Below are 22973 nucleotides of genomic sequence, written 5' to 3' on the forward strand. Positions count from 1 at the left end.
CTGCCACACAAACCATCAAAGACTGACAGGTTCCTATCATAATATAAAATAGCAATAAACAGTTTAGGCTCTAGAGCACAACTACCTGGATTTAAAAACTGTCATTATGAGCAGAGTGATATTGGGTAAATTACTTAACTTTTCTGTGCTTTAGTCTCTTCATCTGTAAAATGAATAGAACACCTCATAGGATTGTTGTAAGGACCAAATTAGCTATTTTACATAAAGTACTTAAAAACAAAACCAATTACATTTAGCTAATATTGAGTTCTCACTATAAAAATAAATGTCGTATAACGTGACCCCTTTCAAGGCACTCTTTACCAACCTTCCCCAGATACCATGAACATCTACAATGAGAAATGGACAAAAGATCTGGTAAAATGTAGCATAGGTGACACAAACAGATAAAGAATCTCTCTGCTGTATCTAGACCTGTTCTCCACTGAGTCCACGATGGGTCAGAGTCTAACTTGGTACAAAAATGAGCAAATCCTTTGTAGAGCAAATTTGAGGGGGAGAGGGGGGTAGAAAAACCAAGTCATCTCTTGACAACTTGAGAGTCCATTACTCTTTAGAAAAATAATTACAACAACAAGATTCCATTCCCACCACTGCACAGCAAGCTGGCATACACATGCATAACAAGGAGTGAGTATTAGAAAACAGCCAGAGTGAATATTTTACTCATGAGTATTTGGTAATGTCTGATTATGATTTCACTGTCTTCCAAAGATGATTAAAACTGTATGCTGGCTCTTTGAGCTTACAAGTCCCCAGCTCCCTACTCTCACATCTGCCACTCCAATCTCCTTAGAGCTGAATCTTTTGATTCAGGATTTGTCTTTCTCAACTCAGACTAAGGAAGAACCTCCAGCTCAGCCTCATCAGTCCATGGAATGAAGTCACTCTTGCAGTCCTGAGGACTTGGTTCCATCACCATTGCTGGGTTGCCATATGGCTCCCGGTTATTAGCTCCACAACTCTCCACAGAACCCATATTTATCCTCAAACCCACAATTCATCCCAAGGCAGCTTGCCTCCCACTATTCTGTTCTGGGCTTGGTCCCTACTCCTCAGTTCTGGCCAATCACCCTGCATAGTAAGTATCTCAGTCCAGCTCCAAGGACCAGACTTGCTACCAGCTGCTGTCTATTGGTCAGGGAATCCACTGGACCACCTTGTCCATTCAGCCTTCCTGGTTCCTTCACTCAACCTAGAACGTTATGAAAAGAACTCCTATCCAATGAGTCACCTTTCCCACCCTGAATATTGCTCCCTTAGTGTTACCATTCCTAGAATTCTAATTAATCTTTGTCTGCTTTTGTAGAATCTCCCTTGACCACAAGGCTTTATCTCTGGAATCAGTTTTGGAATATCAGCTTTTTCACTCCCAATCAGCCTGGGGTGTGGGTTCATGTCTGTCCCTCACTCTCTCGCTGCCTTTCCTTTGCTAATTACCCAAGACCTCACACTTACGCCATTTGAAGACACAAGAAGGAAATGGGACAAAGAGTAGGTTGTGAATATTTCTTGGTAAAAACAAAATAACCTCAAAAGTTTTAGGCTTGCAAATTAAGGATAAATGTCAAAATATTCACATCATCAAAACAGACATATCAAAAGATCATGAAAAATTATTATTTTCAGTTCTAAAATTTTCCAATCCATTAAAATAAACCATCTGAAGATGGGATATACCAAAGCATTTTTCAACCAGTAATCTAGCCATGTTTCTGTCCATTTTACTGGACATGCCTACCTCAAACCATTGCCCATGGGACTGCATTTTGAGGACGACACAGGGGTCTGGTTTGGAAAGGGCATCTCTGTCAGAAATGCCTTTACATGCCACACGTAGCTCAACTTTGGTCAGGCAGGGACTGTTAAAGATTCCCAGCGTGTTGGCAGCCGACTCATAAATGTTGCTCATCTTCTTCATTCTGTTTCAGGCAAGAAAAAGAGGAAAAAAGATGTGCCAATCACTGTAATATTTGTCAAAAATGAAAGCCTCCCAATCACCCTTCAGAAAATTGTTCACTGCACAGTTTCAAATATTGCAGGTATTATCTCATTTACCACCCTAGTGGCATAGTTCCAGGGGAACAAATCATAAATGAAAAAAAAAAAAAAATCAAACTGGTACGGTTGGCTAAGAACACTATTTTCCTATGTTATTTGCATGCATTTGCATAGTAAATTTTTTTAGTTTGTGAAATAAAATTAATGAATTAGTGCAATAGATTTGCAAGCTGCAATCAAGTTCTATATTAAGTACATGCTTGTGTGAAATTTTACAGATTTGGTTAATCAATTTAATCATATCCCAAGTTTTTGACACTCCCTGAAAATCCAGCTCTCCTACTATGTGAAGGCACAGAGAAGTACATTGTCCTACCGGAAGAGGCAGTCCAAATTTCCCTTCTCTAGACCCTGCTCCATCTTCTCAAGATGTCATCACAAACCAACTCTTTAAGAGAGAATCTAATTTTCTGCTTCAAGTACATAAGTCCATTCTCACTTTTCCTTTCTGCGCTCCTCCATGCCACATGAGATCTCAGAAACCAAAAGTAGAAAAGGAAGGGAATAGACTGTGTGAGAGGAAAAGCACAAAGGCTCTGATACTGAAATCATGCAAATGGCAACCACAAATAAGCACTGCAGGTCTCCTGCCCCTTTCCAGGTGAAGCGCTACACAAAAACATTTCATCACAACAGTCTAGGGCAATGGGGGCTACCCAGAGGCCACCAACACTCCCCTTCTTCTCTGAAGAGGACTGGACTTATAAGGACATTGGAAGTTCTGTTTCCCTTTAGATTTGTTGAGATAAATGGCAATGACTTCCTCAACCTCATGGCATTAGTGCCCTATGGTGGGATTTCCTTGTCTATAAAATGGGGATAATCCCTCCCTTACTACTTCTCTTCTTTCATAAATATTTACTGAGTTTTCACTCATTACCTGGTATCATGCTAGGCCCTAGTACACCCTGATGTACTAATACACCACGGAGTGGTAGCTGAGTCTCTGCACTTATTATCATCTCTTGTGTCTCCCTTACCTCCTCCCAAATGCTAGTTAGAAAATAGTCAGGTAACATCTATATCTCTCTCTCACACAGATACACACAGACACAAACATAACAACCACACCCTCCAACCTTAGCTCATGACTCCATGCCAAAGCCTTTTTCCTCTGTGGCATGGTGCCTCCCTCATGGCAGATGTCATTGGAGTTTATTCTGCCAAGATTCTGTCACAAAGCCATCTAATCTTGCTTTCTCTTCTTCTTTACCTTTAAACAATTTTTTATGTTCTATACATCTACTGCTCTGTTTATGCAATTATTGTCAACATAAATATTTCTCTATGTATGCTGAAGGGAAATTGAACTGAATGCCAAAAAGGTTGTGTTCCTGGAGACTTCCAGGGAAGATGGCACAGTAGGGCACTCCAGAACTCAGTCCCCCAACAAAACAACTATTAAAAGGCAGAAACTGTCTGAAACAACTATTTTGAAACTCCAGAGGCCAGAAGAACAGTGTATAGCATCCAGGGAACAGTGGGAAGAAAGAATTACTGAACTTGAAGACAAGACAGTTAAAATGAGTCAGGGTGAGGAACAGAAAGAAAAATGAATATTAAAAGCAAAAGTAGCCAAAGATACCTATGGAACACCACCAAGCATACCAATATAGAAATTATGGGAGTACAGAAGGAGAAGAAAGAGCAAAAGGCAGAAGAAGGAATAGTCAAAGAAGACAGAGAATTTCCCAGACTTAGCTAAAATAATGTGAATATGCATATCCAAGAAGCTCAGAGAACACCACACAGGATAAACATGAAGAAAAAGACATGCTTTCATATATTGAATACACTATCAAATGCAAAAGACAAGGAGAGAGTTGTGAAAAGAGAAAAGCAAGGCATTTCATATAAGGGAATCCCAATTAGACTGAGTGCCAATGTTTCATCAGAAACCATGGCACCAAGAAGGCAGTAGGTTAAAATACTTAAAGAGCTAAAGGAAAACAACTGCTGGCCAAGAATTTTATACTTGGCAATACTCTTTTTCAAAAATGAGGGAGAGATTAAGATATTCTCAGATAAGGAAAAGCTGAGGGGGTTCAACAGTAGTAGAATGGCCCTTCAAACAATGATAAAGGGAGTTCTTCAGACTGAAAGGAAAAGACATGAAACAGGAATTCAAAGCAGCATGAAGAAATAAAGACCTGCAGGATAGGAAACCACTTGGGTAATTATAAATGCCAATATTAGAGTTAAGTATATCATTTGCTATGAAACTCCACTTCTTACTTCCTACAGGTACTAAAGTGCAAATCCATAAAATGGAATGATAGATTTAGGTTTCTGAACATAAAATGTGCAAAGATATAAGTGTAACAAGTAAAAAAAATGGTAGGGGTCAGAGGAATACAGAAAAATGCATGGTATTGAAGTTAAATTGGTATCAAACCAATATGATTGTTATATATTTAGAATGTTAAATTTTAACTCCACAGCAACCATAAGAAAAACAGATGAAAAACCTATCTAAATAGAAATAAGAAGTAACTTAATAGGGTACAACATGAAAAAGCAAATACACATACCAGTAGACTTTAACAGAAGTGAGGACATAAGATTTACAAAGGCTAAATAGCAAAATGACAGAAAAAAGTGATATATTATCAGTAGTGACTTTAAATGTAAATGGATTAAACTCTCCAGTAAAATGCAGGGAGCAGCAGAATGGATGAAAATGTATGACCCAACTATATGCTGTCTACAGGAAGCTCACCTAAAAGTCAAAGCTACAACTAGGTTGGGGATGAAAGGATGGAAAAATATATACCATGCAAGTAGTAATCAAGGAAAACTGGGGCAATTATATTGATATTGGATAAAATAGACTTTAAGTCAAAACAGTTACAATAGACAACAATATCCTGTTAAAGAGGATATCAACAGGAAGATGCAACAATTATAAATAATATGCCCAACAGCAGAGCCCCAAAGTATATGAAGCAAAAACTGACAGATTTGAAGGGAGAAATGAACAATTTTATGTTAATAGTAGAAGACTCTAACATACCACTCTCAGAAATAGATTGGTGTGTGATCATCTAGTCAGATAGTCAATAAGGAAGTACAGGACACAACTGATACACTAAGCCAACTACACCTAACAGATATATAGAACACTGCACCCAACAAAAACAGAATATTCATTCTTTTTGAGTACACATGGATCATTCTCCAGGATAGAACATATCCGGAGGTCACAAAACAAATTTCAATAAATTCAAATATATAGAAATCATACAGTGTATATTCTTTAACCACAATGGAATGAAGTCAGAAATGAATAACAGAAGAAGAAAGGGAAAATACACAAACATGTGGAAATTAAACAACATACTCTTAACCAATGGGTAAAAGTGGAAATCAGACACAAAATGAGGAAATATCTTGAGGTGGATAAAAATGAAAATACAATATTTCAAAACTCATGGGATGCAGTGAAGGCAATACTGACAGGGAAATTTATAGCTCTAAATGCTAATATTAAAAAAAAATAAGAAAGACTTCAAATCAGAGACCTCAAAACTACAAGAACTAGAAAAAGAAGAGCAAACCAAACCCAGAACAAGCAGAAAGAAGGATATTAACAAGGATTAGAATGGAGATAAATGAAATAGAAAATAAACATCAATAGAACAAATCAACAAAACCAAAAGTTATTTCTTTGAAAAGATAAATTAGATCCACAAATCTTTAGCTAGACTAACAAAGTAAAAAATAGGATAAAAATAACAAAAATCAGAAAGGAAAAGGGAGACAATACTACCATACCCACTGAAATAAAGGACTATAAAAGTGTACTATGAATAAATGTATTCCAATAAATTAGATAGCCTACATGAAATGGACAAATTATTAGAAACATACAGACTACCTATACTAACTCAAGAAGAAATACAAGACAACAAACCAATTACTAGTAAAGAGATTGAATCAGTGATCAAAAACCTCCTAACAAAGAAAAGCCCAGGAATCAAATATCTTCATTAGGGAATTCCACCAAACATTCCAAGAAGGCTTAATTCCAAGCTACTCAAACTCTTCCAAAAAAATTGAGGAGGGAACACTCCCTAACTCATTCTACAAGGCCAGCATCACCCTCTAATCAAAGCCAGTTAAAGACATCACAATAAAAGAAAACTAGAGACCAATATCTCTTATGAATAAAGATGTAATAATCCTAACACAACACTAACAAACCAAATTCAACAGCATATTAAAAGAATTACACACCATGATCAAGTGGGATTTATTGCTAGTATGCAAGGCTGGTTCAACCTAAGAAAATCAGTTAATGTAATAAATCACATTAACAAAATGAATGAAAAAAAAAAACCACATGATCATTTCAATTGATGAAAAAAAAGGCATCTGACAATGTTCCAGTTTGCTAGCTGCTGGATGCAATATACCAGAAATGGAATGGCTTTTAAAAGAGGGAATTTAATGAGTTGCTAGTTTACAGTTCTAAGGCCAAGAAAATGTCCCAATTAAAGCTAGTCTATAGAAATGTCCAATCTAAGGCATCCATCCAGGAAAAGATACCTCGGTTCCAGAAGGCCGATTAAGTTCAGGGTTTCTCTCTCAAATGAGAAGGCACATGGCAGACACAGTCAGGGCTTCTCTCTCAGCTGGAAGAGCACATGGCAAACATGGCAGCATCTGCTGGCTTTCATGTGGCTCTACCAAAAAGGGACTCTCTCCAAAATGTTTCCTCTTTTAAAGGATTCCAGCAAGCAACTCCACCTTCAGTGGGTGGAGACACACCTCCATGGAAATCATCTAATCAAAAGTTACTGCCCACAATTGGGTGGGTCACATCTTCATGGAAACAATCAAAATGCTCCCACCCAGCAATATTGAATGAGGATCAAAAGGCATGGCTTTTCTGGGTTCCACCACAGATTCAGACCAGCACAGAAAAATACAGAATCCTTTCTTGATAAAAACACTCAGAATATTAGGAATAGAAGGAAACTTCCTCACCATGATAAAGGGCATAAATGAAAAGCCCACAGTTGACATCCTACTTAATGGTGAAAGATTAAAACCCTTCCCCCCGAGATAAGGAAGAAGACAAGGATGCCCATTGTCACTACTGTTATTTAACACTGAACTGGAAGTTCTTGCCAAAGCAATTAGGCAAGAAAAAGAAATAATAGTCATCCAAATCAGAAAAGGAGAAGTAAAACTTTCCCTATTTGCAGATGACATGATCCTATATGCAGAAAAATCCTATATCCTGAAAAATCTACAACAAAGCTCCTATAGCTAATGTATGAATTTAACAGAATAGAAGGGTACAAGATCAATGCCCCCAAATCAGTTGTGTTTCTACACACAGGCAGTGAACAATTGAAGAAAGAAATCAAGAAAACAATTCTATTCACAATAGCAATAAGAATCTAAATATCTATGAGTAAATTGAACCAAGGATGTTAAGGACTTGTATACAGAAAACTACATAGCAGTTCTAAAAGAATTAAAGAAGACATAAATAAATGAAGGATATTCTGCGTTCATGGATTGGGAGTCTAAATATCATTATGATGTCAATACTACCTAAAGCAACTTATAGATTCAATGCAATCCCAGTCAGAATTGCCACAACCTTCTTTGCAGAAAAGGAAAAGCAAATCATCAAATTTAGGTGGAAGGAAAAGGGACCCAAATAACTAAAGCCACCTTGAAAAAGAAGAATGAAGTTGAAGGATTCACACTTCCTGATCTTAAAACTTATTACAAAGCTACAGTAATCAAAACAGCATAGGACTGTCACAAGGATAGATATATAGACCAATGGAATAGAACTGAGAGCTCAGAAACCAACCCTCACATTTTTGACCAACTGCTATTTCACGAAGTGGTAAAGAACACTCAATTGGGAAAGCATAGTTTCTTCAACAAATGTTGCTGGGAAAACTGGAACTCAAAAGAGAGAGAGAGAGAGAAAGAAAGAGGACACCAAGTGAAACTTTCAGTTATTTGCAGATGGCATGATACTATATTTGGAAAATCCTGAGATATCTACAACAAAGTTCCTTGAGCTAATAAATTTAGCAAGGTGGTGGGATACAAAATTTATGTGCAAAAATCAGTAATGTTTCTATACACAAGCAATGACCTAACTGAGGAGTCAGTTAAGGAAAAACTCCATTCAAAATAGCAACTAAAAGAATCAAGTATTTAGGAATGAACTTAACTAGGGACGTAAAGAACTTGTACGCAGAAAACTACATAACATTGCTAAAAAGAAATCAAATAAGATCTAAATAGATGGGAAGACATTCCTTGCTCATGGATAGAAAGGCTGAATATAATTAAGATATCAATTCTACCCAAACTGATCTACAGATTAAACACAGTAACAATCAAAATTCCAACATCTACTTTGAAGACTTAGAAAAGCTAGTTACCAAATTCATTTGGGAGAGAAAAAGACCCGAATAGTTAAAAGCATCCTAAACAAGAAGAACAAATTGGGAGGATTAACACTTCCTGATTTAAAAACTTATTATAAAGCCACAGCAGTGAAAACAGCATGGTAAGATAGAAGTATTAACCAATGGAATTGAATCAAGAGTGCAGAAATAGACAATCAAATTTATGGTCAACTAATTTTTGACAAGGCCCCAAAATCCACTGAACTGGAATAAAATAGTCTTTTCAACAAATGGGCATGAGAGAACTGGATATCAATACCCAAAAGGATGAAAGAGGACCCTATGCAAAAATTAACTTAAAGTGAATCAAACACCTAAATATAAGAACTAGTATCATAAAGCTTGTAGAATAAAATATAGGGAAACATCTTTAAAACCTAATAATAGGAGGTAGCTTCCTAAACTTTACACCCAAAGCACAAGCAACAAAAGAAAAACTAGATAAATGGGAGCTCCTCAAAATCAAATATTTCTGCACCTCAAAAGACTTTGTCAAAAAGGTGAAGAGGCAGCCAATGCAATGGGAGAAAATATTTGGAAATTACACATCAGACAAAGACTTGATATCCTGTATACAACTCATACAACTCACAGCAAAAGAACAAACAACTCAATTATGAAATGGGCTAAAGATATGAATATGCATTTTTCTGAAGACCAAATAAGATGGTTCAAAAGCACATGAAGAGATGCTCATTCTCATTAGTTATAGGGAAATGCAGATCAAGACTACAATGAGATACCACCTCACACCTGTAAAAATTGCTGCTATTAAACAAACGGGAAACTACAAATGTTGGAGAGGATGTGGAGAAATTGGGACACCTATGCACTGCTGGTGGGAATGTACAATGGTTCAGCTGCTATGAAAGACAGTTCGGCGGTTCCTTAGGAAACTAAGTATCAATTTGCCCTATGGCCCAGCAATAGCACTACTTGGTATATACCCAGAAGAGCTGAAAGGAGTAACAGAAACAGACATTTGCACACCAATGTTCATAGAAGAATTATTCACAATTGCCGAAAGAGGAAAACAATCCAAGTGCCTATCAACAGATGAGTGGATTGACAAAATGTGGTATATACATATGATGGAATACTATGCAGCAGTATGACAAAATGATGTCCTGATGCACATGACAAGATGGATAAGTCTTGAGGACATAATGCTGAGTGAAATAAGCCAGAAACAAAAGGAAACATACTGTATGACTCCACTTTTATGACCATGGTAAAGGTAAAATCAGAGGCTTATAATACAGAATATAGGGGACATAGACATAAGTAGAAGCTCAAGATGGGTGAATTCTTAGCTAATGAGGTTGAACTCAATGTAAGGGAACAGATAGATGTGAAAGCCGTTCACTAGTTGGTCTATAAGTAATATTACCATACTGAAGGTAAACATGATTGAAAGGGGATGTATAGACCTGTCCCACTGATTAACACTACAAATATAAATAAGTTCTTATATAAAAAAAAAGAAAGAGGACACCTACCTCACCCAATATGTAAAAATCAACTCAAAATAGATCAAAGACCTGAATATAAGAGCTAGAACTGTTAAACTCCTTGAAGAAAACATAGGGAAGCATCTTCAGGACCTTGAATTAGGCAATGGTTTCTTAGAATTTACAGCCAAAGCACAAGCAGCAAAAGAAAAAAATAGGTAACTGGAACCTCATCAAAATTAAAAACATTTGTTCCTTAAAGGACTTCATCATGAAAGTAAAATGATAACCTGCACAATGGGAAAAAAATATTTGGAAACCAAACATCTAATAAAAAATTAATATCCAGAATTTAGAAAGAAATCCTTCAACTTAACAACCAAAAGACAAACAACCCATTTTAAAAATGGGCAAAAGACTTTAATAGACATCTCTTTAAAGAAGATATTCACATGTTCAGAAAGTACATGAAAGATGCCAATATCATTAGCCATTAGGGAAATGCAAATCAAAACCACAATGAAATACCATTTCACACCCTTAGAATGACCGTTATTTAAAAAAAAAAAAAAGGGAAAATTACAAGTGTTGGAGAGGATGTGCAGAAATAGGGACACTCATTCATTGCAGGTGGCAACATAAATAGGTGCAGCCACTATGGAAGACAGTTTGTCATTCCTCAGAAAGCTAAGTATAGAATTACCATATGACCTGGCAATCTCACCATGAGGTATATACCAAAAAGAATCGAAAGCAGGGACTCAAAGAAATATTTGCACATGATATTTATAGCGGGATTATTCACAACTACCAAAATACAGAAGCAACCCAGTGTCCATTAACCAATGAATGGATAAATAAAATGTGGTTTATACAGACAATGGAATACTATTCAGTTGCATAAAGGAATGAAGTCCCAATACATGTGACAACATGAATGAACCTTGAAGACATCATATTGAGTGACTTAAGCCAGACACAAAAGGACAAATATTGTATGATCTGCCTGTTTTGAAACAATTCGAATAAGCAAACTCATAGAATCAGAATCTAGAAGATAGGTTACTAGGGGATGGGGTCAGGATTGGGAATGGGAAGTTAATGCTTAAATGTACAGAGTTCCTATTTGAAATGATGGAAATGTTTAGGTAATGGATGGTGGTTGTGCTGGTTTGAATTTGTGGACCCCAGAAAAGCCATGTCCTTTAATCCTCATTCAGTATTGCAGGGTTTTTTTTAATTGTTCCCATGGAGGTGTAACTCATCCAATTGTGGATGTTAACTTTTGATTAGAGGGAGATATGACTCTACCCATTCTAGATGAGCCTTTACTAGAATCCTTTAAAAAAGGAAACATTTTGGAGAGAGTTCCTTTTAAAGCCTACAGAAGCAGAGAACCATGAGAACCATAAGACCCCACGCAGCCAGAGACCTTTAGAGATTAAGAAGGAAAATGCCCCAGGGGAGCTTCATGAAACAAGAAGCCTGGAGAGAAAGCTAACAGATGTTGCCATGTTTGTCATGTGCCTTTCCAGTTGAGAGAGGAACCCTGAACTTCATTGGCCTTTCTTGAGTGAAGGTAACGCTTTGTTGGTGCCTTAATTTGGACATATTTGTAGACTTGCTTTAATTTGGACATTTCCACAGCCTTAGAACTGTAACCTAGCAATTTATTAAATTCCCATTTTTAAAAGCCATTCCATTTCTGGTATACTGCATTCTGGCAGCTAGCAAAGTGGAAAGTGGTGATGATAGCACAACATTATGAACACAATTAACAGCACTGAAATATATATATCTGATTATGATTAAAAGGGGAAATTTTAGATATGGTAACAGAATAAAAATTGTTTTAATAATCCATTAAACTACACTAACTATATAGTGAAATCCAAATAAACTATAAACTTTAATTAATAGTTCAATTATAAAAATGTGCTATCAGCAATAGTAACAAATATTCCATACCAATGCAAGGTGTTGGTGGTGGGATAATACTTGGAAATCCTATATTTTATGCATTATTGTTCTGTAAACTTACAATTTCTCTAATTAAATAAAAAAAGTTGTGTTCTAGATCAGCAGTAAGCAAACTACAGCCTGCAGACAAAATCCAGCCCACCAGCTGTTTTGTAAATTGTTTTACTGGAACACAGGCATACTTACTCATTTACATATTGCCTCAGTTGCTTTCATTAGAACAGGAGAATTGAGGAAAAAAAGTAGGCGGAGAGTGAGACTTGCAAAGCCTGAAATATATACTTCTGGCCCTTTTCATAAAAAGTTTTCTAATGCCTGTTCTAGAATATCAGATAAGGAGAACTTGCAGTTGGGGAGGGATTGCAATTTTGATTGAATATGTACTGTGGGATTAGTGTCAGAACTGGGAAGAGTTGGTCTATCTTCCACCAAACTGAACATTATAGGGTTTTGGAATATTTATTTCTTACATGAGAAAATTCAAGCTCAGAAAAGTTTGGCAGCTTGCCCATGTCATATACTTGTTCTAATGGCAGCACTAGAGCTGGGATCCCAGTTTTCAATTTCCTAGCCCAGTGCTATTTTCACCATATGTAAGTCTTTTAGCTGGAGAAGTCTTTGACTCTATCAAAGAAAAGTGCATATGTCAATATTCTTTATTTCCATGTTCCTACAGGGCCACACATCCCTTCTATTTTTTTTAATTATTTTTTTATTAGAGAAGTTGTGGCTTTACCGAAAAAGCATGAGGAGTTCTCATATATACCTTCCCTATTATTAACACCTTGCTTTAGTGTACTACTTTGTTATCATGGGTATTGTATTATCATAATTGCACTATTAACTTTAATCCATAGTTTGCATCGGATTCTCTGTGTTGTACAGTCCTAAGGTTTTTTACTTCTAATTTTTATTCTGGTAATATGTATACAATCTTATATTTCCCTCTTTTAATCAAATTCAAATATCAAATTCTGTGGTGTCAATCCCATTCACAATGCTGTGTTACCATCACCACCAACCATTACCAAACCTTTCCATCACCCCAAACAGACATTCTGTACCAATTAAGTATTAACTCCCCATTCCCTACCTTCACCCCAGCCTCTGGTAACTTGTATTCTAGGTTCTGACTCTATGAATTTGCTTATTCTTATTCATCATATTTTTAAATACATTTTTATTCAACTGCAGAAAATGCATCCATCATGAGTGCACATCTTAATAAATTACCATTCCTCTATTTTTAAATGTCATGAGCAGACCAATTATTTTGAGCAATACAGAAGACAAATCATACATGGAATGAAATTTATAACAAAGCTAATGGAGGAAAGGAATCAACTAGTGCCCTATGTGTTCAGAGAGGGTGGGAAATTATGTTGTGAACCCTCTTGTTTACTTATTAGGAAGGGCAACATATTCTACAATCACCATCCTCTTGAATTCTGCTTTCCCCAATGCATTAACTGGCTCCTTGGGATTCTGCATGCTTTTATGAAGCTCTGAGTGGCCTCTTATCTCTGAAGCCATTGCTAATTTTTCTAAACATCCCTATCTTTGTAGGCTCATGTCCATGTCCATCTCCTTCTAATGTCTAACCCTTCCCCCCACCCATACCCACTGCCTCCATTCTATAGAACACCATCTTTCTCTATACAATGGGACATCTCTCCTAATGCCCCGTCTTAATGACATGATATGATGGGGAAAAAAAATGTCCAGGAGACACATAGATCCTGGTTCAATTCCTGGCACCTCCACTCATTAACCATGTGACCTTGAGCAGGGTACTTAACCTCTCTCCTTTACCTACCTTGAAGAGTTTCTGTGGGAAGCAGATGAAATGTGTAAAGTTATTAGCACAGTACCAGGTATATAGTAGATGGTCCAAAGGAGGTAGCTATTAGTATTATAATTTGACTGCTCTCAAGAAGAAACCATTCATAAATCATTTATTCTCTCACTACCAGCTGGAAATCTCTTAGATTTCCCCCTATTACTTTAAGACCAAAGTTCTACTAGCCCATTTAAATGCCCCTGTCTTTTTTAATGTTCTTTTTTTGTATGTTGTGTGGCGGGGTTACATTTCATTATTTTTCCATGTGAATATCCTGTTATTGCAGCACCATTTGTTGAATTTTTGTTTGTTTGTTCTGCTTGTTTGTTTTTTGGGAAGTACATGGACTGGGAATTGAAACTTGGTCTCCCACATGGCAGGTAAGAATTTCACCACTGAACTACCCTTGCACCCTGCCTCTATCTTTTAAGCCCATACTATCTGGGCTTACCACCATCCACCTAAGAGCACACAACTGCCTCTCAAATACAGTGGTTTATCTGAGGATCCATATACACAAGTCTTTTGCTCTCACATATTCACAGGCAGATAGTAAAACAACAGTGCCAGTTCTACTAATATTGTGAAGTTGTTTTGTCAACTTCTTGGTAGGGGTAGCTTATTATTGAATCAATGTCTTTCCAATGCATCAGCTGCTCCTTGGGAATCCATGTTTGCCACAAAAGTTCTCTTGGTCCACAAAAGTTCAGATGGTCACATATTGTATAAAATTCACAAGGTATCTGATGGGAATTGCAGAATCCCACATGCAGAGGGGTCAATGGTCTCACCCTCCTTCATTTATTCACTTTCAGTTTATTACAACATTTTTATTCACACATGCCTGGTTAAGTGGATTTTAGATGCTAGTATCTAGTTTTAACTCCATCACTCCCCAAAATATGACTAACTGCAAAGAAATTGCTGATTGAATATAATACAATAATGCAGACACAAGTAAATAACATGAAATGACAGAGGTGACATGTCTACTTCTAGTATGAAGCTTCTATTAGTCATCTCTCTTGCTTAAAAACAATGACAATCTAATTACATGTGTTAAGAAGTTATCCGAAAAATTTAGATTTATCAGGAAGACTTTTTGAAATGTGGATTTATGAACAGAATCATTAATGGTATATCCCATACTAAGTGTTTATAGTACTCTCAGTTATTAGTTTAATGATAGTAATTTCAATATTTATAAATTAATAAACAAATAAGTCTGGGGTGGGTATTCAGAGATACTTCACCAATGGGGTATCTGATTGAAAAATTTTGTGAATCATTCCTTCAGGTAATGGGAAGCCCTTTGGTGGGGATGGAGCAGAGAAGCAGGTATGATCAAACAAGCATTTGCTAAAGGTCAGTCTGTCCCAATGTGATGGTTGGGATGGGGAAGGGAGAGAAAATCTATGATAATCTAAGGCTCTTATGCTGGTCAATGTCAATTCCTCCCCATTGATTCTCCTCCCTTCCTCTGTTCTGGGCCCTAAGAGGCTGACCTCTGGACTGCTAACTCATCATTAGCTTGTTTCTTGTTGGGTTTGACCCAAGGGATATCCCAGCACAAGACCTGGGGAAGAGAGGAGATAGAGGACAGCATACTTCTTCCCAAGTCCCACCTTGATTTGGTCTTTCCCTTTTGGCAGTGGCCATCTCCCTAAACAGCCACAGCTCCTACCAGGAAACTTCCAGATCTCGGCTCTCACTGGGCTTTGGTAACATGATTTCTTCCCTTGCTCCTTCAGACCTATGGGTCTTAACAGTTTGCCACTAGTCTAAAGTTGGGCATCTTAGAAGCAGAGACTTGAGATGCACTGATTAATTGATAAAAGAAGAAAATGAAAATGAAGGAAGTAAGGAGGTGGTCTCAAGCCTGAATCCAGCTTCAGCTAGGTCCCACTGGGAGGTCTAGAGTATGAATTGTATCACAAAGTTGGTCCTGCCTTAAGGAAAGGGAACGAGCCTCTCATACCCCCATGTCAGTCAGTCATACTAAGGTTGGGAGAGGCAAACTTCTTAGGTTTGTTGGCATCCCCTTTCCTGAGAGCAGTCAGGTAATTCTCCAGTAAAGGGGCAGCTGGGTGCTGTTTGCAGCTAATATGCACAGTTACTGGAGGATGACTACATCGACTGGATGGAGGATTGGGGGGCAGAGTATCAACAGTGTCTATTTTGTCACTGTGGTTGGTCTCTGGGAGCCTCCCTATTGGTTCTCTAAATAGCTCTTTCATTAAAATCTTTTGAATCAACAGAGATGATTCTGTTTCCTACCTGGTAGAAAAATGAACTAGAGTAGAAAAGGTGGAACAAAAATCAGGAGTGGCATGACAGGCAGATGCTGGGATGGCCTTCATCACCCACCCCTCACCTCAGTATTCATGCCTTTGTATACAGCCCTATCCCTGGGTGTGGGTGGGACTCTGACTTTCTTTTAGCCAATACAATAAAGTAAAATTAATGGGATGTCATTTCTGCAATTACAATACCTAAGATACAAATGCCCAATTGTTAAGAGACTCCTTTGCTGACTTTGATGAAGTGGCTATCTTGAGAAGGCAAGGAACTGAGGGCAGCCTTCAGTCAACAGCCATCAAGAAACTGAGGGCCTCAGGCTGAAAGGAACTGAATTCTGCCAACAACCACATGAGCTTGGAAATGGAACATTCCCCAGCTGAACCTCAGATGAGACTGCAGCTCTGGCTGACATCTTGTCTGTAGCCTATGAAACACTGAAGCAGGGACTCCAGCTAATCTGTGCCAAGGTTCCAACCTACCCCACAGAAATGGTGAGATGATAAATATGCTCTATTTAGGATTCTAAGTTTGTGACAGCCTTGTTATACAGTATTTTAGCTTTCTAATGCTGTTGTAATGCAATATACCAGAAATGGATCAGCTTTTATAAAGGGGATTTATTAAGTTACAAGTTTACAGTTCTAAGACCTTAAAAGTGTCCAAACTAAGGCCTCTAAAAGAGGGTACCGGGGATGCAAGGGTAGTTCAGTAGTAGAATTCTCACCTGCCATTGTGGGAGACCAGGGTTCAATTCCCAGCCCATGCACTTTCCAAACAAGCAAAAAAGGAACCAACAAAAACAAACAAACAAAATTCAACAAATGGTGCTGCAATAACAGGATCCTCACATGGAAAAAGAATGAAATGTGACGCCGCCATTTCATACACACAAAAAAAGAGGGTACCTTCCATCACTGAAAAAGGCAGAACTCCATCTGGCATTTCTATGTCACATGGGAAGGCACATGTGATGTCTGCTGGCCCTTTCCTCCAGGATTTCATTGCTTTCAGCTTCTGATTCCAATGGCCTCCTCTGTGAGCTTCTGTTTCCAAGCATCTCCAAATGTCTGGGTCTGAGCTTTCTTCAAAATGCTTCCTGTATCGGCTCTTTTAAGGACTCCAGTAAACTAATTAAGACCTACCTAGATGGGCAGGGTCACATCTCTATCTAATTAAAAGGCCACACCCACAATTGGGTGGGTCACATCTCCATGGAAACAACCTAATCAAAAGGTCTCACCCTATAATAGGTCTGCCCCACAAGATTGGATTAGGATTAAAGGAACATGGCTTTTTCTGGGGTACATAACAATTTCCAACCAGCACATGTAGCAGTAGATAATCCAAACAGACACAACAGGCACTCCAAAGGAAAAATAAAAACAATATGTGAACTCGTTTGGGACATGGACTACTTATTGTACCTTATTGTATCCCCAGTCGTGCTCAATGGGACGATATTTATGGAGTAGTGATAAAACCAACCTAAACACTCATCTGTGGGAGAATGAATGGAATGCAGGAAAGAAATGTGGGGAAACTGAAGCTAAAACTCTCAATTTCACAATTACATCTAGGACCCCAGCTTAACTCCCACTGCCCATGCATAATAAATGCCCTGACCATCTATGTTGCTGTTCATAAGTTTCTGTACCTGTCCAGAGGCAAAAGAAACTCTGACCTTGACTTCTGAGGTGCCCACAGATCAATGGAATCAGATTGTTTGACCTCAGCACGGCTGACGCTCACTGCTGATGCTCACTGCTGAAAGGTGATCACAAAATATGGCTCTGTCAACGAGTGATCAGCTACCTCCAGCTCCAGATAAGTGGAGTAAACAAGTAATTTCACACTCTGTTAGAGAACAGGATTAATATGGCCAGATTATCAATACATTTTCCATGGTCTCTTCAAATCCTCTTTGTTGCCTTTCATACAGTACCCTGGTTTTATGGAGACTAATGTCTGCCGAGAATTATTTTGTTGAAAGCTGACTTTTGGCCAATTTTAGAAGCAAATTATAATTGTCCTTTCACTCAGATAATTTAAGTTATACAAAACCACCACTTCAGCATATCCACACTCTCTAACAGGACAAACTGATCCTGAAACTTAATTAGCTTCTGAAGGAGTTGCAAACAACGCCAAGACAATAGAGAGCTCAAGAGGGAAGGGAATCAGCTTGAGTTCACAGGGGAACCAATTGAGCAGAGCTTGTCTTAAAAGCTCTGTTAAGAATAAGTACATAATCACTGTTCTGCTTGCCTTGGCATTATTTGGCCTTTCTAAAGGTCACAGCACATCCAGAGAAGGCTGGGGGTGCTGGATGTCTCTACTGGATATTTTCATCTCAATTCAAGAAATATGTATGGGGCATCTGCCATGTGCCTGGTGCTGTATTGGATGCAGGAGGCATGGAGATCCACCCACTTAGCCAGAGATAAACCAGGTGCTATTCCACTGGGACTTGTCCATGTATTTCCTATTCAACATTCCTAACTGTTAGGTCAAGAGGAGATCTATTCTTAAGAGGCAGGAGCTGTGCTGGGTACTATAAGGGATAGAGGCATGAATGAGACATTCCTCCTGCCTAAAGGTTTTGGAGCAGTGCTTCATGGACTTTAGTATGATTATGAATCACCTGGGAAGCTTGTTAAAATGCAGGTTCTAATTCAAGAGGCTGGGGTGGGGCCCTAGATTCTGCTCCCAAGTACATCTTGCTTGTCTGTGGACAATACTTTGCGTAACAAAGTTGTAGAGCATAAACCAAGCATTTAAAAAAAAAAGGCAAACTGCTCCAAAGATTGCATATCTTAAAACAGACCTTCTCACATATGGGATGTGCAATGGCAGAAGGTCCAGCATCACAATATCTGGGTTTGAAACCCAGCTCTAGCACTCAATTGTTGCATGACCTTGGGCAAGTTACTTGAGCCCCCTGTGCTTCAGTGTTATCATGTGTAAAATGGAGATAATAATAGTTTCTATCCTGTAAGGTAGGCTTAAGAATTACATGAATTAATACACACAAAGTCCTCAGAAGATAGCCTGCTTGATAGTGAGCATTCAGTAGATGGCTATTGTTTTTTGTTTGTTTTTTATTGCAACACTAAACTCATACCTAGAACAGCAGCAATGATGCTAAATGGAACATTCATCAAGTCTTATATATCTGCCAAGCATTCAACATTAGATCATCTGGCCCGCAGGATACTAAGGCAGGTCCTGTTAAGGCACCTGTTTCACAGGCAGGGCACATGGTTACCCAGCCAAGAAATGGTTAGAATAGGGATTTGAACATAGGAACTCCGGGTCCAGGATCTATGTTTAATTACTTTTCTCTACAATCTTCCTAGGGGTCAGTCACTTAAGAAGCCTCTCAAGAAAGTGGCAAGGGGTGACCTACACAACACAACACTCCCTAAAATCCTCTGGACCCACGTGGTTCACCTGTTACATTGCATCTGTCCTTCTCTCTCTCTCTCCCCTCCCGAAAACTTCTAGTTGCTCTTCTCTCCCAGTTTTCTAGATTTTTAGGTTCCTTTTTCTTTCTTAGAGAGCCCTTTATTTTGTAAGTCAATCTGTCTTTGGGTTTCTTTCCTCTCCAAAGTTTAAGCATTATGTGTCCTGCTAAGGCCCCTTCAGCAGCTAGTTCGGCAGTATAAACACTATATTTTCCCAACAGAATGGGAAATGGATAAAGGCTATGAGTATTTTCTTTTTGTCTTCATTAATAAAAAATAACTTCTTTTCCTAGTCACTAATATTAACTACACTAATAATAAACTGCTCATATATTGTTTTATTTAACCCTTGTATCAACCTCTTAAGATAGGTGTTGTCAGCCTCATTTCATAGATTAGAAAATTGAGACTCATGGAGGCTAAGTAACATGTCCCAGTTATTACTGGTATGTGACAGAGCTAGGGATGGAACCTGGGACCAATGGACCTCCAAATCCTTACAACTATTTCTTATAAAATGGCTTACACTCTTAATTTGCTAAGCAAATTCCTTCCTAGATCGTGCAAAGGTAAACTTTCTAAATCCCTAAGGTTTTTCCAAAAAAATTCCCTTTTCTTTTATCCCCATACTCTCAAGGCTGCTCATGTCACTTCCAGAACTCTATTTGCAATAGTAGCTTCATCAACAAGTACAGAGGTCTGGGAACCCAGTGACCCTACTCCAATTGTTTCGGCCACTGAGCATTTGATGAGTTAGCTACAACACCCCACAAACCCAGAAACCCTGAGCATGTGAATCACAAAAAGCCATGGTTTTAACAAATGAGATTCAAAACCAGTTTCTGAGACATTGACAATATGTGCACATGAATGTTTTGCTAGAATATACTTTACCCAAAAGTGCAGTGAATTTTTAGTTCAGTCATTTCCTGAGCTTTCTAATTTGAGATAACAGAGATCAAAAGAAAAATTCCAGCAGAGTTCCATTTTCCAGAAAAAGAGCTTTTTTTGAAGCAATGTGCATAAGGAATCAGATATATTGATATTCTAGGAAATTCCAGGCTCACATTTTTGGCTCTAACAGTGAGTCATAAAGATGAGATTTTTCTAGAAAGCAATTATATCCATTGCATCACATTCACATTAATTTTACAGCACTAAAATGTCATCCATTTTGGGGAGAAAAACTGGCTGTATAAATTTAACTGGATAATTATAAAGGCTGACAGAAACTTTTAAAAGCAAGACACAAACAAAATATGAAAGGCAATAGCACGAATGACTGTTTTCTCCCTGTCGTGGCCCCTCCTTTTCCTACTATACCAAAGGCAACTTTAGTTCCTGAGAGAGAAAAAGCAAATTCAGATGATGCTTTATTATTTTGGCACTGAACTAATTTCCTCCCATTTCTCAGGCAACTAAATTTACCCAGTAAAAAGAGCAAATCCAAGCTTTCTTTTGTTCAGTTATTTTCCCTTTTTAATATAATCACAGGTTGAATTTTTCCACTAATGCCATGTTAGCAGGAAGTTGGGGGCTCATAAAATGGTTTCTGGTCTCATACATGTGGCTAAACTTAAAAGAAAAAAAAAAGAGCAAGATTATTTTTATGTTCAGTGGGAGAAACTATAGACAGCATAAGAAGCCAGAAGGCAATTTCCTTGAGAAAGTAAAACTGATCTACTTATGGGTCTTGTTCCGCTCCTACACCTTCTCATTTAAGACCTTGCTTCATCTGCTTTTAATTATATCCTAGAGTTAATATATTTTTGCTCAGTTGACAGAAGACAACATGGTGCATTAGGAAAAAGAAGAGGATGTTGAGTAGGTAACAGCATAAAAAGAAAGACCTCTTTAGGATACAGAACACAACCTCTAGTTGAGTGCTATCCAATAGCAATTTGTTTGATGATGTACATCCTGTCCAGTAAAGTAACCACTAGCCACAGGTGGCTATTTAGTATTTGAAATGTGGCTATGTGACTGAAGGACTGAATTTAAATTTTATTTTATCTTATTTTAAATTTAAATGGCCAGCTACACCTAGGGGCTACCACACGGGACATGCATCCAATGTCGTTTGCCTGCTTGCTCGCTCCCACCCTCCTTCCTTCATTTCCTTCCTTTCCCCTTTCTTTCTTTCCTTTTTCTTTCGTTCCATCTCTTTCTTCCTTTCTTTCTGAAAACTAAAGATGAATGGTTTTGCTCAAAAGCAATTTCCAACAAAAATGAATGTCTGGGACCTCACCTCAAAACAACTCATGCAAGTAGGACATCTTCTTTTTCATAAGAAATGTCTTCCCACCATTTGGTGGAGACTGGATGAAGAAGTGTTAAAAGGACTCAAAGACCCAATTTTGGCTCATAGGCTTCTTCTCATCTTCTTCAACTCAGTGCTAGTTGATGGGTGGTGGCTGCCTATGGTAGAGTGTGGCGAGAGATTCTGAGTGAGAGGAGTGCCAGGATTTAATAAGGATAGCTACCACCTAAGCGTGTGGATGACAGAAGAGGTAGCTCATGGGCTGTGTTTCGCTGGTACTGGGAGAGACCCTAGGGACATACTGGAGTATAGCTCTCCTTACAGCTTCTTTCTATTTGGCATTAGCTTTATGCCCAGTGTGCAATAATGTTGCATATAAATGTTTCAAAATAGCACAATATAAGCTTTGTGGCAAGTGGTCTTTGAGCAGCTGTGGATGAAAACAAAGAAGAGATAGGAGTTTAAGTAGAAGTAGTATGTGAACTGGGTATGTTTATGGAGATGGAGAGAGAGGTGTTTGAAAGGGGGGAAATTTGGGAGGATAGCATTGTGCATATCTCAAAGATCAGTTATGTGACCAGTCACTAGGGACCTTCCCTCTGCCTTGGGGAATAGCCAATTCACAGCAGACATGGAAGGAGTGGTATTTGTATGTTGGCATTCATGCATACACACACACACACACACACACACACACACACACATACACATTCCCCTCGACCCCAGTAGCGAAGCTTCACTAAAGTGGTTTTGCTTTCATGAAACAATATGAGAAATGTATATTCAGCAGAAGAGTTAGGGAGGAATCAGTAGAAAAGGAAAGAAACAGCATCTCCCATTTTCAAAGAGAAATTTTAGGAAGGCCCCAGTAGCAGGATGGGATTTTGGCTGAATTGATCAAGTGACACACCTGGCAAGGCTTTGGGAGCTATGTGATCAAAAGATGAGGAAGAAACAGCTGAAGAGTTCTGTGGCTTTACAATCCTCATGGAGAGTGAGGAGAATTCTGGTCTGAGAAAATCTGCAGGCCCCAGTTTGAATAGGAGCAAGTTAGATAAACATGTGTTACATGTAAACTAATAATAGTAACAGCGATACCAATTTTAACAACGATTTTTTTTATATTTACACATCCAGTTCCGTGCTAAG

At 38.2% G+C, this 22973-nt stretch overlaps 1 protein-coding gene across 17 annotated transcripts in view; it reads right to left on the reverse strand.

Annotated features, from left to right (window-relative positions):
* Window positions 1-22973, reverse strand: part of CPNE4 (copine 4) — a 694898-nt gene that overhangs the window by 380489 nt on the left and 291436 nt on the right. For all 17 annotated transcript variants that reach the window (XM_077130114.1, XM_077130123.1, XM_077130116.1 and 14 more), the window contains one exon: window positions 1763-1943. In XM_077130114.1, coding sequence (XP_076986229.1) covers window positions 1763-1942 — 180 coding nt within the window. In that variant the 5' untranslated portion in view covers window position 1943. The remainder of the gene's footprint in view (window positions 1-1762; window positions 1944-22973) is intronic.

The sequence above is a fragment of the Tamandua tetradactyla genome, chromosome 15, assembly GCF_023851605.1.
Source record: "Tamandua tetradactyla isolate mTamTet1 chromosome 15, mTamTet1.pri, whole genome shotgun sequence".
Lineage (NCBI taxonomy): Eukaryota > Metazoa > Chordata > Mammalia > Pilosa > Myrmecophagidae > Tamandua > Tamandua tetradactyla.